The sequence below is a fragment of the Anabrus simplex genome, chromosome 1 (genome assembly GCF_040414725.1).
Source record: "Anabrus simplex isolate iqAnaSimp1 chromosome 1, ASM4041472v1, whole genome shotgun sequence".
Classification (NCBI taxonomy): domain Eukaryota; kingdom Metazoa; phylum Arthropoda; class Insecta; order Orthoptera; family Tettigoniidae; genus Anabrus; species Anabrus simplex.
Genome location: NC_090265.1, coordinates 361568874 through 361582633, shown reverse-complemented (window position 1 = coordinate 361582633; position 13760 = coordinate 361568874). Strand labels below are relative to the sequence as shown.

At 41.5% G+C, this 13760-nt stretch overlaps 1 protein-coding gene across 1 annotated transcript in view; it reads left to right on the top strand.

Moving 5' to 3' along the window:
- The first annotated feature begins 217 nt into the window (after window positions 1–217).
- LOC136867016 (myelin regulatory factor) overlaps window positions 218–13760 on the top strand; it is a 166302-nt gene continuing 152759 nt past the window's right edge. Inside the window, exons 1-2 of the mRNA XM_068226684.1 lie at window positions 218–701; window positions 949–1221. Coding sequence (XP_068082785.1) covers window positions 218–701; window positions 949–1221 — 757 coding nt within the window. The remainder of the gene's footprint in view (window positions 702–948; window positions 1222–13760) is intronic.

The following is a 13760-nucleotide window of genomic DNA, read 5'->3' as shown; positions in this document are numbered from 1 at the left end:
GACGAACTTGCCGTATTTGCTATGCCAGAGAGCCAGCCGCTGCCTGTTGTTGCGAATCAGGAGAGGGAAGGGGAGGGCAAGTGGGAGAGAGAGGTAATGACGAACTTGCCGTATTTGCTATGCCAGAGAGCCAGCCTCTGCCTGTTGTTGCGGATCAGGAGAGGGAAGGGGAGGGCAAGTGGGAGAGAGAGGTAATGACGAACTTGCCGTATTTGCTATGCCAGAGAGCCAGTCGCTGCCTGTTGTTGTGGGTCAGAAGAGGGAAGGGAAGGGAGGGCAAGTGGGAGACAGAGGTAATGACGAACTTGCCGTATTTGCTATGCCAGAGAGCCAGTCGCTGCCTGTTGTTGTGGGTCAGAAGAGGGAAGGGAAGGGAGGGCAAGTGGGAGACAGAGGTAATGACGAACTTGCCGTATTTGCTATGCCAGAGAGCCAGTCGCTGCCTGTTGTTGTGGGTCAGAAGAGGGAAGGGAAGGGAGGGCAAGTGGGAGACAGAGGTAATGACGAACTTGCCGTGTTTGCTATACAAGAGAGCCAGCCGCTGCCTGTTGTTGTGGGTCAGGAGAGGGAAGGGAAGGGAGGGCAAGTGGGAGACAGAGGTAATGACGAACTTGCCGTGTTTGCTATACAAGAGAGCCAGCCGCTGCCTGTTGTTGTGGGTCAGGAGAGGGAAGGGAAGGGAGGGCAAGTGGGAGACAGAGGTAATGACGAACTTGCCGTGTTTGCTATGCCAGAGAGCCAGCCGCTGCCTGTTGTTGTGGGTCAGAAGAGGGAAGGGAAGGGAAGGGAGGGCAAGTGGGAGACAGAGGTAATGACGAACTTGCCGTGTTTGCTATGCCAGAGAGCCAGCCGCTGCCTGTTGTTGTGGGTCAGAAGAGGGAAGGGAAGGGAAGGGAGGGCAAGTGGGAGACAGAGGTAATGACGAACTTGCCGTGTTTGCTATGCCAGAGAGCCAGCCGCTGCCTGTTGTTGTGGGTCAGAAGAGGGAAGGGAAGGGAGGGCAAGTGGGAGAGAGAGGTAATGACGAACTTGCCGTATTTGCTATGCCAGAGAGCCAGCCGCTGCCTGCTGTAGTGCGGCAGAAGAGGGAAGGGAAGGGAGGGCAAGTGGGAGACAGAGGTAATGACGAACTTGCCGTATTTGCTATGCCAGAGAGCCAGTCGCTGCCTGTTGTTGTGGGTCAGAAGAGGGAAGGGAAGGGAGGGCAAGTGGGAGACAGAGGTAATGCTTGGTGTGAATGCACAAGTTTCTCGTTCGTTTCGCATAGTCGCTTCCCAGCCCTAATAGGCAACGTACAGTTTGTTCTGCACAAGATGACTACTATGCGAACCCCGTAGAAAGACAAGATGAACTTGTACGAAGAATACAGGCAGCTGTCCAGGTCGTTCGCGACACACCACACATCCTGAACAGAGTTCAAAAGTCACTACTACACCGTTGTGAACTGTTCATCGAAGTAGGAGGGGGCATATTGAACATCTGCTGTAATCAGGCGTATTGTTCCCTTCGTTCAGCATTTCATTCCATTTACAATGTTGTGAGTGAGGTAATAGTGTTGGATCTTCGAGCGTGTTAAATAATAAAGAACGTTACTGCGATCAACAGAAGAGAGGAGAAACGAGCTGGTGGATTCCTTGACTGACAAGTGCGTCTTAATTACTGTGTTATCTTGTACAGTGTGTGCAGTTATGGCTGTTTAATAAACGAACTCTGGATATTGCCTGTAAGAAACAAGGACAATCTTGTGCGAGTCGAACGAGGAAACTTGCGCATACGCGCATCGTACACCCCACTTCCCCCTCTCTTCTCTTCTCTTCTCTTCTCTTCTATTCTCTTCTCTTCTCTTCTCTTCCCTGAAGCACGGCAGCAGCGTGTGCTCTGGCACACCAAATACGGCGAGTTCGCCAATTTGAGTCGTGTGCCCGGAAGTAACGAAGTAACGTCATTTTCTCGAAAAGAACATTTTTTCCCCCGCCAATCCGATTGCACCATCATTCTTAATATACCACGAAGAGTATCCCTGACGTGTTTACCTTTTTTGTCAGTATAGCCTTTGCTGGCAGGACGTAGTGTTTACAGTGCACTATGTCTTCTGGTGTGGGCTAGAGCAATATTGTTACTTTCATTGATTTGTCTCAGCTTTATCCTTGGCTTTGACAATGTGAAAGTGACTGAGGTATGAGTGATGCAAGTAATGCCATTCCTTCTGCAGCCAGTCCCTGCTATGAATGGTGTGAAAATGTTGCTCATAGGGTCAGTTGGTGCATGCATTTCAGTGGGCTTGGCAGACTGATATGTAATAGCAACTTCTGGCTCGGTGAGGAAAGTAACGGGAAACTACCTCACTCCTCATTTCCCTAGTACACCTCTTCAGTGATGCCTAGGCCATTTATGACAGCTGATGGCGGATCTGTTGAGGATCCAACCAGCCTTCAGGCTGGGGACTAAACATACATAGTTCTGATACACCCTGTATTGACATAAATATGCTTATCAAACCTAGCAGTACAATATTAGTACATTAATCGTTGTATTTTCGTAGTTCAATTGTAGCAAGCGTTCACGTAAATGGATGAGTATTGTCTCTTTATACTTTCTTGTATATGCAATCAAAGCAGACTTCTCCACATGACCATTATAATCTTCGAATTGATATTGACTATACAGATATTTTTATACTCAAGAAGGTGACACAAAGAGTGGATCTACATTTACACATTGCGTTAAGAGAATAATAATAATTAAATTTTAATTTCGTGTGGCTATTTCTAGCCGAGTGCAGCCCTTGTAAGGCAGACCCTCCGATGAGGCATCTGCCAAGTGTAGGTAACTACGTGTTATTGTGGTGGAGGATAGTGTTGTGTGTGGTGTGTGGGTTGCAGGGATGTTGGGGACAGCACAAACACCATTGGAATTAACCAATGAAGGTTAAAATCCCCGACCCGGCCGGGAATCGAACCCGAGACCCTCTGAACCGAATGGCAGTACGCTGACCATTCAGGCAACGAGTCGGACATAATAATAATAATAATAATAATAATAATAATAATAATAATAATAATAATAATAATAATAATAATATCGCCATTGGTTTTACGTTCTACTAACTACATTTACCAATTTTGAAACCTCCGAGGTGCCATAATTTGTTATATTAACTGACACGAGGCAGGCGTATTTCAGCACTCTTAAATACCACTGGGTTGAGACTCGCCAACTTGGCCAGTGCATTTACCCTCTGAGCCACTCTGCCCGGCGTACTAAGAGACTTGTCATCCTTTAAACTGTAGTTGAACTAATGCTGTTATGAAACGTTTGTCATTTTACTGTATCCTCACTGGTATTATAAAATTTTCTCTTTATTTTAAATAATTCTGAAAATGTACTTCTCATCTTCAAAACGTATGGCAGGTGTTCTTAACATTTCCTCGATAGTTTTCTGTGATGGGACAAAGCGTGTGAGCAGTCAGAATATGACAAATTAATATGCACTGAGTCACCACTTTATTAGGTCCAGTCGTACTGTGCACACAAATGAATCTCCCTACTACACATTCATTGCTGTTGGTGTAGATGAATTAGAACATCCTGAGACATGTACCCCTCTAAGCGCTCCAACTGTAGCAAAGATTAAGAAAGGAGCGATTTAACGGTATTCGAACATGGTATAGTAATACTACAGTAGGTAAAAGATGTATTTTAACTTTAGTTTTCACGAAATATTCAAGAATGGATGCAGAACGATGTCACGAATGACAAATATCAAAGCATCGGTAACCTTTTTCTTGATGGAACTATTACTCTTTTCGCCGCATTTACCCTCATCTCGCAGGGTTGTTGGTGTGAGCTGTATCATACATGTAGACTTGGTTCTGTTTTTCTTGACACCAACCCTTTGTGTAGCGATGTATTGACTATAACGTGTTGCTATGATGGTTGGTAGTGTAGGCTGCTGTTATGTGTTTATGAACTGCAATAATATTGGCACAAACACGACCACCTAATCCCCGCGTCAGAGGAATTAGCCAAACGCGGGTAAAATTTTCGACTCTTCTGAGAATCGAACACGGGGCCTTCTGAAGAAAAGGCTAGTACGCTGATCATTCAGCCAAAGAGCTGGACTTCTTGTTGATGGAACAATAAATGAAAAATAAAAGTTAACATCTCTTCAACTACCACCGCTTTCACTAGAACATTGGACATTAAAAAAGAGTTCTGCTGACACGGCTCTCTCAAATTCAAGCAGTCTTGGGTCCAATTGACCAATTAACTGAGCGCCTAGACACAGAACGAACTTGGAAAAACAATTTCAAATTAAGACGTAATTTAAACTCAATCACATAACATAAATATTGTTCGTTAAAAACTTATTTTCTTCCTGTGAATGTTCGAAATCACTATTAAGTTATTTTTCCGGGTTGAACAATGTTGTTTTAAACTAAAACTGTTTTGATATATTTTTTCAATGTTAATGCGGAAAGTCATCTTCAAAATGAAAAATGGTTTGATTTTCTACCGCAGAATTCAACATTCGTCTGCTCCTTCGACGCATTTTGTAGTATAATTTGAAGATTATATCAGGAAGAGTACTCGAGGTAAACTATGGCTTGAAAATAATATAGTCTTGTAGAATTCTATTAAATTAAATCGAGAATCATACTGGAGCATTTTGTTGGGTGGTAGTGAAAGACTGGTGCTGGGGAAAGCAGATTGAATTGAATTGAATTGAATTGAATTGAATTGAATTGAATTGAATTGAATTGAATTGAATTGAATTGATAATTTACATGCCACTGAGGCTGAAAAGCCCCTTTGTGTAGCGTCTTCATGTAATACAATACAGGTTTATGAATATTAAAATATTAAATTAAAGATTAAACTTAAAAAATTAAAATACAGATACCAAATCCAGCAAAATTAAAAACATTGTATAATAAGTAAGAAAGTAAATCATGAAGCCTATTCATTATTTTAGACTACAAGAATCTAAAGAATCTAAAGTTAAAAGAGAAACAATTTTCTAAGAAATATTAATATTTCTGATTGTTAAGAACTGCTTTAGTTGGGTACAGTTAGTGTTATTGAAATGTGAACAGAAAGAGCAGAGATGTGGGTAGGGAGAAGTTGGACATAGGTGCTCAGAGAGATCCATGAGGGAGGTACATTACTAAGTGTAACAGATAAAAGAAGAAGAAGATAAACTGACCACATGATACGGCTTAACAATTTTCTTTTTAACATTATGGTAGGGACTTTTTTTGTTCTAAAGAAAGGAAGAGAACGCCCGAGAAGGAAATATATGGACGAGGTGAAGAGCTTGGTGGGGTTCATGAGATATGAGGAGTTAAAAAGAGTGACGAGAAATAGAAGAGATTGGCTACAAAAACAAGATGAAGCCGTTAATATTAATAATGTGTCTTTATTTGATAGTTTCATAATATAATATTGTACATCACAGCAGAATATTGGCATATCAACTTACTACTACTTGGATCTACTCGTTTCCATGGGAACCAGAGCAGTGAAAGTGAAAGGCAGGCGATATACTTACAATACTCTCTGATTAATGACGCGCAAGAGCCCGCAGCAGTATTTGCAATCTCTGTTGTCATTTTCCAGGTTTTGTCCCCTATTAACTGATCGACCTCTTTTTGTCTCTTGTTTGGTTTTATAAACTTCTATGTAATTTTTTCGTTCTGCTGATCTGGGCTTTCTCCTTTCTCTATCCTTCAAGTGTTTGATACGCTCTAGAATAAATTCTGTTCTGTTAATTTACCGTGAATCCTTTATTGTCGACTACATTAATGCCTCGGGTCATTAATCTCTATACTTCGGGAAGCGACATGGAACAGAAAGTGGCAACAGAATCCGTAAGGAGGTAAAATTTTATATATTACTGTTCCTGTCTTCCACTAAGTTTTCAAATTCAGTACCTGAATATTGCAAGTATGGGAAATGAAAAAAAATGTCATAAAACGTTGAAGGACACAATTGCATATACACACATACTTACGCGCTTAAAGAAGTAAGGTAGCAACAGCTCGCATGGAGGAAATTTATTTTACTGGCAGATATAAGGATACACAGTAGTAGGACACTGAAACGCAACAATCACCATTCTTGTCCATGTACTTGTTCCAGTAGTACCAATGAAAAATGAAATGGCGTATGGCTTTTAGTGCCGGGAGTGTCCGAGGACATGTTCGGCTCGCCTGGTGCAGGTCTTTTGATTTGACTCCCGTAAGCGACCTGCGCGTCTTGATGAGGATGAAATGATGATGAAGACGACACATACACCTAGCCCCCGTGCCAGCGAAATTAACCAATGATGGTTAAAATTCCTGACCCTGCCGGGAATCGAACCCGGGACCCCTGTGACCAAAGGCCAGCACGCTAACCACTTAGCCATGGAGCCGGACAGTAGTACCAATGTTGGCATGGAAGAAATCTCCGTCCAGTTCCTGAAGCCACGTCATGACGGCCAATATCTTCGCTATAATATCAGTTAAGTTTCACAGCAAAAGAACCGTTTAGGTTATTCGGCCACGTGTTTGTGTAGTGTTTCTATTGTTGTGATTTTTAAAATAATAGTTCATAATCAGTATTAAATGAAGTCTCGAAGTCTTAAAAAAAAGAAATAAAAGACAAAAACCCTAGCTTTTAGAAGTAAATGAACAAAATTAAAAAGAAATCATAAAAAATGACGATGCTAAAATTAAACAACATCTTTGTTGGGCGGAAAGTACTGTTATACTGAGGAAGCAGAATACTGTAGGTTCATACCAGGCTGAGTGCCTCAGACGGTAGAAGCGCTGGCCTTCAGAGCCCAAGATGGCGGATTCGATCCCATCTCAGTCCGGTAGTATACTGTGGCCCTGTGTCAGTAGATTTACCATTAAAAAACTCATGTTGGACAAAATTCCGGTACCTCGATGTATCTGAAAACCGTAAAAGTAGTTAATGGAAAGTAAAATTATTATTATTATTATTATTATTATTATTATTATTATTATTATTATTATTATTATTATTATTATTATTATTATTATTGCTGTTTGAAGGCAAACACTTGGATCAGCTTTACTGACATCAGAATGAAGACATTGCTAGTCATGATATGTTGATATTCTTGTAGGATAACTTTAGTTCTAGCTCCCTCCTTACTAAAACTAGTATAGGGTGCTGGTAGCATAGTTTAAAACTTTAAACGAGATTTGCGACTATACTTTAACCTCATTCCACGTGTGCAGTGACCTGTGTAACACATTAGTCGTACTTTGATGTAGATGTTGGTACATAACTTAATTCGAAAGCAAGAAGTTAATGTGTTATAATATACACGAAGCGGACTACCTTGAGGCTCCGAAACATGCGATATTTAAATTAAATGATAGCGTGAAAGATCATGAAGTTGCTGTTTTATTTTGCTTCATCCTTTTTGTTCATGCGCAGTCTGAAGCCGTGTTTATTATCGCCTCAATGAATCAAGCGACTTCAACTCCTAGCGAAACTTAATTCTACTACAGTACATGTTTGTTTGATATTTGCTGTTTAAAGGGGCCTAACAGCTGGGTCATCGGCCTACTACAGTATATATTCAATTAATAAATGAATGGATATCGTATGTTCTCGACTGGCAAATGCAAAATAGGGTATGATACCATCTAAACATTAACTTCGATATTGTGTTGTAGCGAAACCGAAAACGCTGAGCAGATCAGTGATAATTATGCCAGCTCGTTTCTTAGTGTGACCACTATGTTTCTCTCACATACCATCATGTACGACATGCTGTGGTTCAGACCGATGATGGAAGTCAAGCGGCATTGTCATTGGCTTCTCACCAACGTCGCCATAAGACCTATCTGTCGATGCGACGTAAAGCAAATATTAAAAAAAAAAAAAAAAAAAAAAAAAAAAAAAAGAGCTGCTCGCCAAGGCTGTGATAGTTCAATTCCCGACGCGCGCGCGCGTGTGTGTGTCATCGTAAGGGCAAGTGGTAGAATCAGAACTGATCTGCAATGTAAAATATACCTTTTTAAAATCAGAGAAATATCAAAGCACAAGAAGAGAACATTAACTAAATATTTCCTCATTATTCCTTCATAAAAACATTTTTTCTGAACTTACTTTTGCTCGTGGGTGCACTGAATCCTGAACTTACCAGCTGTAGCGCAGATCTACCATGGGCTGGCGCTACCTTCGTCGAGATCGGCGGAAGATAGTGGCCTTCATAAGACTGGTTTGTTTCAGATACCTGCATATAGAAAATATAACCGCATCCATGAGGAGGAGAAGACTCATCTTTTATCGTCACCTAGAAAGGATTCATCACCAAAGATTAACATACCAAATCCGCAACACATTATCCCACAGGGCGTCTTACCTTTTTTTCGTCGTACCGACACAGATAGGTCTTATAGCGACGATGGGATAGGAAAGGCCTAGGAATGGGAAGAAAGCGACCGTGGCCTTAATTAAGGTACAGCCCCGGCATTTGCCTGGTGTGAAAATGGGAAACCACGGAAAATCATCTTCAGGGCTGCCGACAGTGGGGTACGAACCCACTATCACCCGGATGCAGGCTCACAGCTGCGCGCCCTTAATCGCACGGCCAACTCGCCCGGTCATCTTACGTCTATTGGACTAAAGAGGTCAAGAAAAGACCTACTGTAGACCAAACTAAAATCGGTCGGACCGAATACACCGCAGAGATCTATATAGAAACGTGGTAAAACTACAACCTCCTTAGCACTTCTAACACTAAGCACACCACATCCAGCAAGCCAATGGACTGAAGAAAGAGAGCAGCATATACAGCGAACCCGAAGGAAAGCCCAAGAGAGTTAAAACCATATGGTCCATACATGGCCTAAACAATGTGAAAAATAATAATAATAATAATAATAATAATAATAATAATAATAATAATAATAATAATAATAATAATAATAATAATAATAATAATAATAATGTTTGGTGTCCCTTACCTCCGACAAAAAAAAACATCTGCTCATTACAATATGTCATATTTTAATTTTTTTCCCTCGTGTCTCTCCCTCTATTATGAGTGTGCGCAGGATTTAAGAGGGTTTTTTTTTCCACTGATCTATGTAAGTTGTGTCAGGGCTCATGTGGCGTACTGCTCTGTTCCAGTAGAGACGCAAACAGATAAGCAGCTCCAAGATTTATGTTGTACTTCTGCGTGTTTTAAAGTCTCATAACTGCCACCGAGCGAGCCGACCATGCGGAACACGGCAGCACACCTGCTTATCTCCAGGAATCTGTCTCTCAGCTCGCCTATTAACGTCACTAAAAGGAAAAATCTCTGGAAGAGGAAATAATTTTCTTATTTTTCGGATTGTTTTAAAATCGTGTAACTGTCGGATCAACCTCTTGTTCCAGGTCGAGCTACATTTATTACGAGGGAGATGTGTAAGATACCTTTAAGTGCGTGTATGATTTTGTATTGGTAATACATGAAATGTGAGAAATGTATCGTAGACCTTTGTGGAAGAGACCACACCGGCATTTTCCTGGAAAGTTTGGGAAGAAAATCGGAGGTAAACGTCTATAAAGACCACTGCTCTACTAGAAGCAAAGGTTTGAACCAGGAATCTCGCAATGGAGATAAGCACAGGTTTAGGCCAGATCTGGGACAGTCCTTGGGTCGAATTCGGTCAAGGGTCAAGGGAGTTCCTGAAGAACCTCTTTTGTGGCTTTCAAATTAAGTATATATGATTTTTGTCTTTTTATGTGATGCTTAATTCAAAAAATCAAAAATATCTCGTGGCAAAGCATTATTATCCAAATAATTATTTTAGTCCCTCATTTGTACTGAAATGTTTTACCTAAAACTTGAATAACAATAATAATAATAATAATAATAATAATAATTGAAAAACCCATGGCGCAGCAGCCCCCAAGGGCCATGGTTCGATTCCCGGCCAAGTCAGGGACTTTTACCTGGATCTGAGGACTGATTCGAGGTCCACTCAGCCTATATAATTACAATAGAGGAGCTATCTGACGGTCTAGAAAGCCAAGAATAACGGCCGAGAGGATCCGTCATGCTGACCACACGACACCTCTGCAGACATTCGGGCTGAGCAGCGGTCGCTTGGTAGGCTATGGCCCTTCGGGGCTGTTGCGCCATGATTTTTATACGTCATGAGGAATGTTTTCCCTCGTTTGTCATTACTGGCGAGTGAAACTGTAAAACTTCGGCGACAATAAAATACTTGCAAAATTTTCATCATTCAGTTTAGGTTAGGGTTTTTAAGTTAAAAAAACAAACAAATTAGTCCCAGTATATTTCTGTGGAAACAATGACTACTATCACGAAGCGGGTGAAACTGTAAGTACATCGTTTAAAATCTGCTCTAGCCTACTTGACGGTGGCGTCACTGCCGTGAATACTAATTTGGAAATATGTTCGAGTGTGTGGTTGAAACTATTCTTATTTAAGTGTAATAAAGATACAAATAAATAAATAAATAAATAAATAAATAAATAAATAAATAAATAAATAAATAGAATTAATTTCGTAAGTTCTTTAATACCTAAATTGGTTTATTTATTTATTTATTGTCCGATCTGTTTGCTTGTTATATTTCCACTCAGTTATCTCGTGAGTTTATAAAATGATAATATTGGCTTTAGAGAAAGGTGATAGCCCTGCGATTATTTTTTAAGTTCGTTTCAATTTTTGCACCTGGGGTAACGAATGTGTTCACCGCACACCACTGGCAATTAATACGGGCTTGAATATGCTAGAAAATGGTCATCCCCTTCAGAGTTGTCCTGCCCCAGAACTCGTGTGAAGTTGACATGAGAATTCACGGGAATCGATGTTTAGTATGACCGATGGTTTTGCTTTAAACCCGCCTGTCCCTTCAGGTCGTTATCATTCACTACTGAACTACATCGGTCAAGCTATGGTCTGTTTTGGATTTGAAACTCTTACAAGTTCACTTTCTTCTGCTATTATCGATGTACAGTATTCCAATGTGTGTGAATCATCGTAGATGAGAACCAAGCGTTAACAATACGACTAGAGATAGCAATTGATCGTTGGGAATTGGACCAAGAAACTTATTGTCGAGTGTTCGATTCTTTGCGTAGCTTTCCCAGTTTCACTGGAAGTCATTTCAACGGTCACTGGCTCTCCCCATCACATTTCATTTCAGATTGAACCTGGCTGTTCTATTATTACGAGAAGTATATTCGTTTTATGATAATTGCCCCCTTTGGCATGTCCCCGTGCTCTGTTGACAACATTTAAATGTCCTTTACGGAAGGTAATTTATATTTGTGAGTGTGTGCGTGTGACTTAATTGCGGTTGCTTTTTACTTATCACATGACGTGATCGGCCAATCGCAGTCGTCACGTGACCACCATTACTAGGCATGATTGCGCGCACATAAATTTGGGGGTGGGGGAAGTGTAATTTATACTGCCACCGCTATCAGCAGCACGCACTGCTAAGGGGTGGCAAGAACAACAATGGCGTTGATTTAACTGGCCTTCATTTTGTTTCTGACTCTAGACTCCATTTACTTTACCGTTGTAGCCACTGGGTGTAAACTGCCCTGCGATGAACCGAACTACCTCAGAAAAAAATTAGTAAGATAACTTTTATGTTTTTCCCATTCTTTATTTCAAGTACAGGAAACCGTATCCGTAGAATATTACGGATAACACAATCACCCGTTGTTTTGAACAGGTAACACTGGTAAATTACACTTAAATGATTTATTATGGCAGGGGTTGACTTCGTTCGATAAAGCAAATTCCTTGAGGCAATATTTACTATTTTGTTCAAAGAAAGTGCATACTGAACTTTCATTGCACTATATCTACTGTAGGTCCCACTTCCTCACTGGATAGAGCAGAATGAAATTCGCGTACATTGCTAACCGTGTACTCATAGCAAAATTACCCTGGAGAATTTTACAAACTGATAACTTGTATGGAAACGTCAAGAAATAAATGTAATAGGTGTTTGTTTTTTTTATATTGGAAGGAAGTCTTTTAACTGTGCGACCTAATGGTGATTTTCATCTTTTATCAACCTTTTAGTCCATTTCAGACTTACTGTTAACTGACTCAATTCGTTGTTCTTAAGATGAAATGAAATGTCGTATGGCTGTTAGTGCCGGGATATCCCAGGACGGGTTCGGCTCGCCAGTTGCAGGTCTTTCTATTTGACGTCGTGATGAGGATGAAATGATGATGAAGACAACACATACACCCAGCCCCCGTGCCGTAGAAATTAACCAATTAAGGTTAAAGTCCCCGACCCGGCTGGGAATCGAACCCGGGACCCTCTGAACCGAAGTCCAGCACGCTGACCGTTCAGCCAACGAGTCGGACGTTCTTAAGATTATAGCAAGGTAATACTTGAAAGGTGTGGCATCAGAACACATCGAATGTTCTGACCTTGTACTCATAGCATTTTAGAGAATTTTACAAACTGATAACTTGTATGGAAACGCCAAGAAATAAATGTTATTGTGGAACTCACTTTACTATCGAAAGTTGCCTTATTAAGTTGGTCATAAGTATTGGTCGTCGTGGAATAAGTTATCATCATCATCATCTGTTTACCCTCCAGGGTCGGCTTTTCCCTCGGACGGAGCGTCAGACTCTTGGTCGGGGATACAACTGGGGAGAATGACCAGTACCTCGCCCAGGCGGCCTCACCTGCTATGCTGAACAGGGGCCTTGTGGAGGGACGGGAAGATCGGAAGGGATAGGCAAGGAAGAGGGAAGGAAGCGGCCGTGGCCTTAAGTTAGGTACCATCCCGGCATTCGCCTGGAGGAGAAGTGGGAAACCACGGAAAACCACATCCAGGATGGCTGAGGTGGGAATAGAACCCACCTCTACTCAGTTGACCTCCCGAGGCTGAGTGGACCCCGTTCTAGCCCTCATACCACTTTTCAAATTTCGTGGCAGAGCCGGGAATCGAACCCGGGCCTCCGGGGGTGGCAGCTAATCACGCTAACCACTACACCACAGAGGCGGACTGGAATAAGTTATACGCTACTGTTCCGAATATAGCCTACTTGAGATAATTGGAAGATCGTTACGCAGATATAACTACTTTTTAAGTAATTATAAATAATTAGAGAGAGAGAGAGAGAGAGTGTGTGTGTGTGTGTGTGTGTGTGTGTGTGTGTGTGTGTGTGTGTGTGTGTGTGTGTGTGTGTGTGTGTGTGTGTGTGTGTGTGTGTGTGTGTGTGTGTGTGTTAATATATATTGTATAGGCAACTGCAACGTACGTTGAAGTTGTTCGTATACTTTGTATACTAATTATGTTTAATTGATCCTTAAAATATTTCAGCTCACGGACTAAAATATTTACTGTCGTGGAAAATCTGAACACTCTTCTCAAACTTTCTGGGTAGGTGCTATTATCGTGGTACTTTCTTTGCCGTATACTGGAAAGACCTATACTGTATGACGGATTCGAATTATGAATTACCGGGCGAGTTGGCCGTGCGCGTAGAGGCGCGCGGCTGTGAGCTTGCATCCGGGAGATAGTAGGTTCGAATCCCACTATCGGCAGCCCTGAAAATGGTTTTCCGTGGTTTCCCATTTTCACACCAGGCAAATGCTGGGGCTGTACCTTAATTAAGGCCACGGCCGCTTCCTTCCAACTCCTAAGCCGTTCCCATCCCATCGTCGCCATAAGACCTATCTGTGTCGGTGCGACGTAAAGCCCCTAGAAAAAAAAAATTATGAATTATTCCCTCC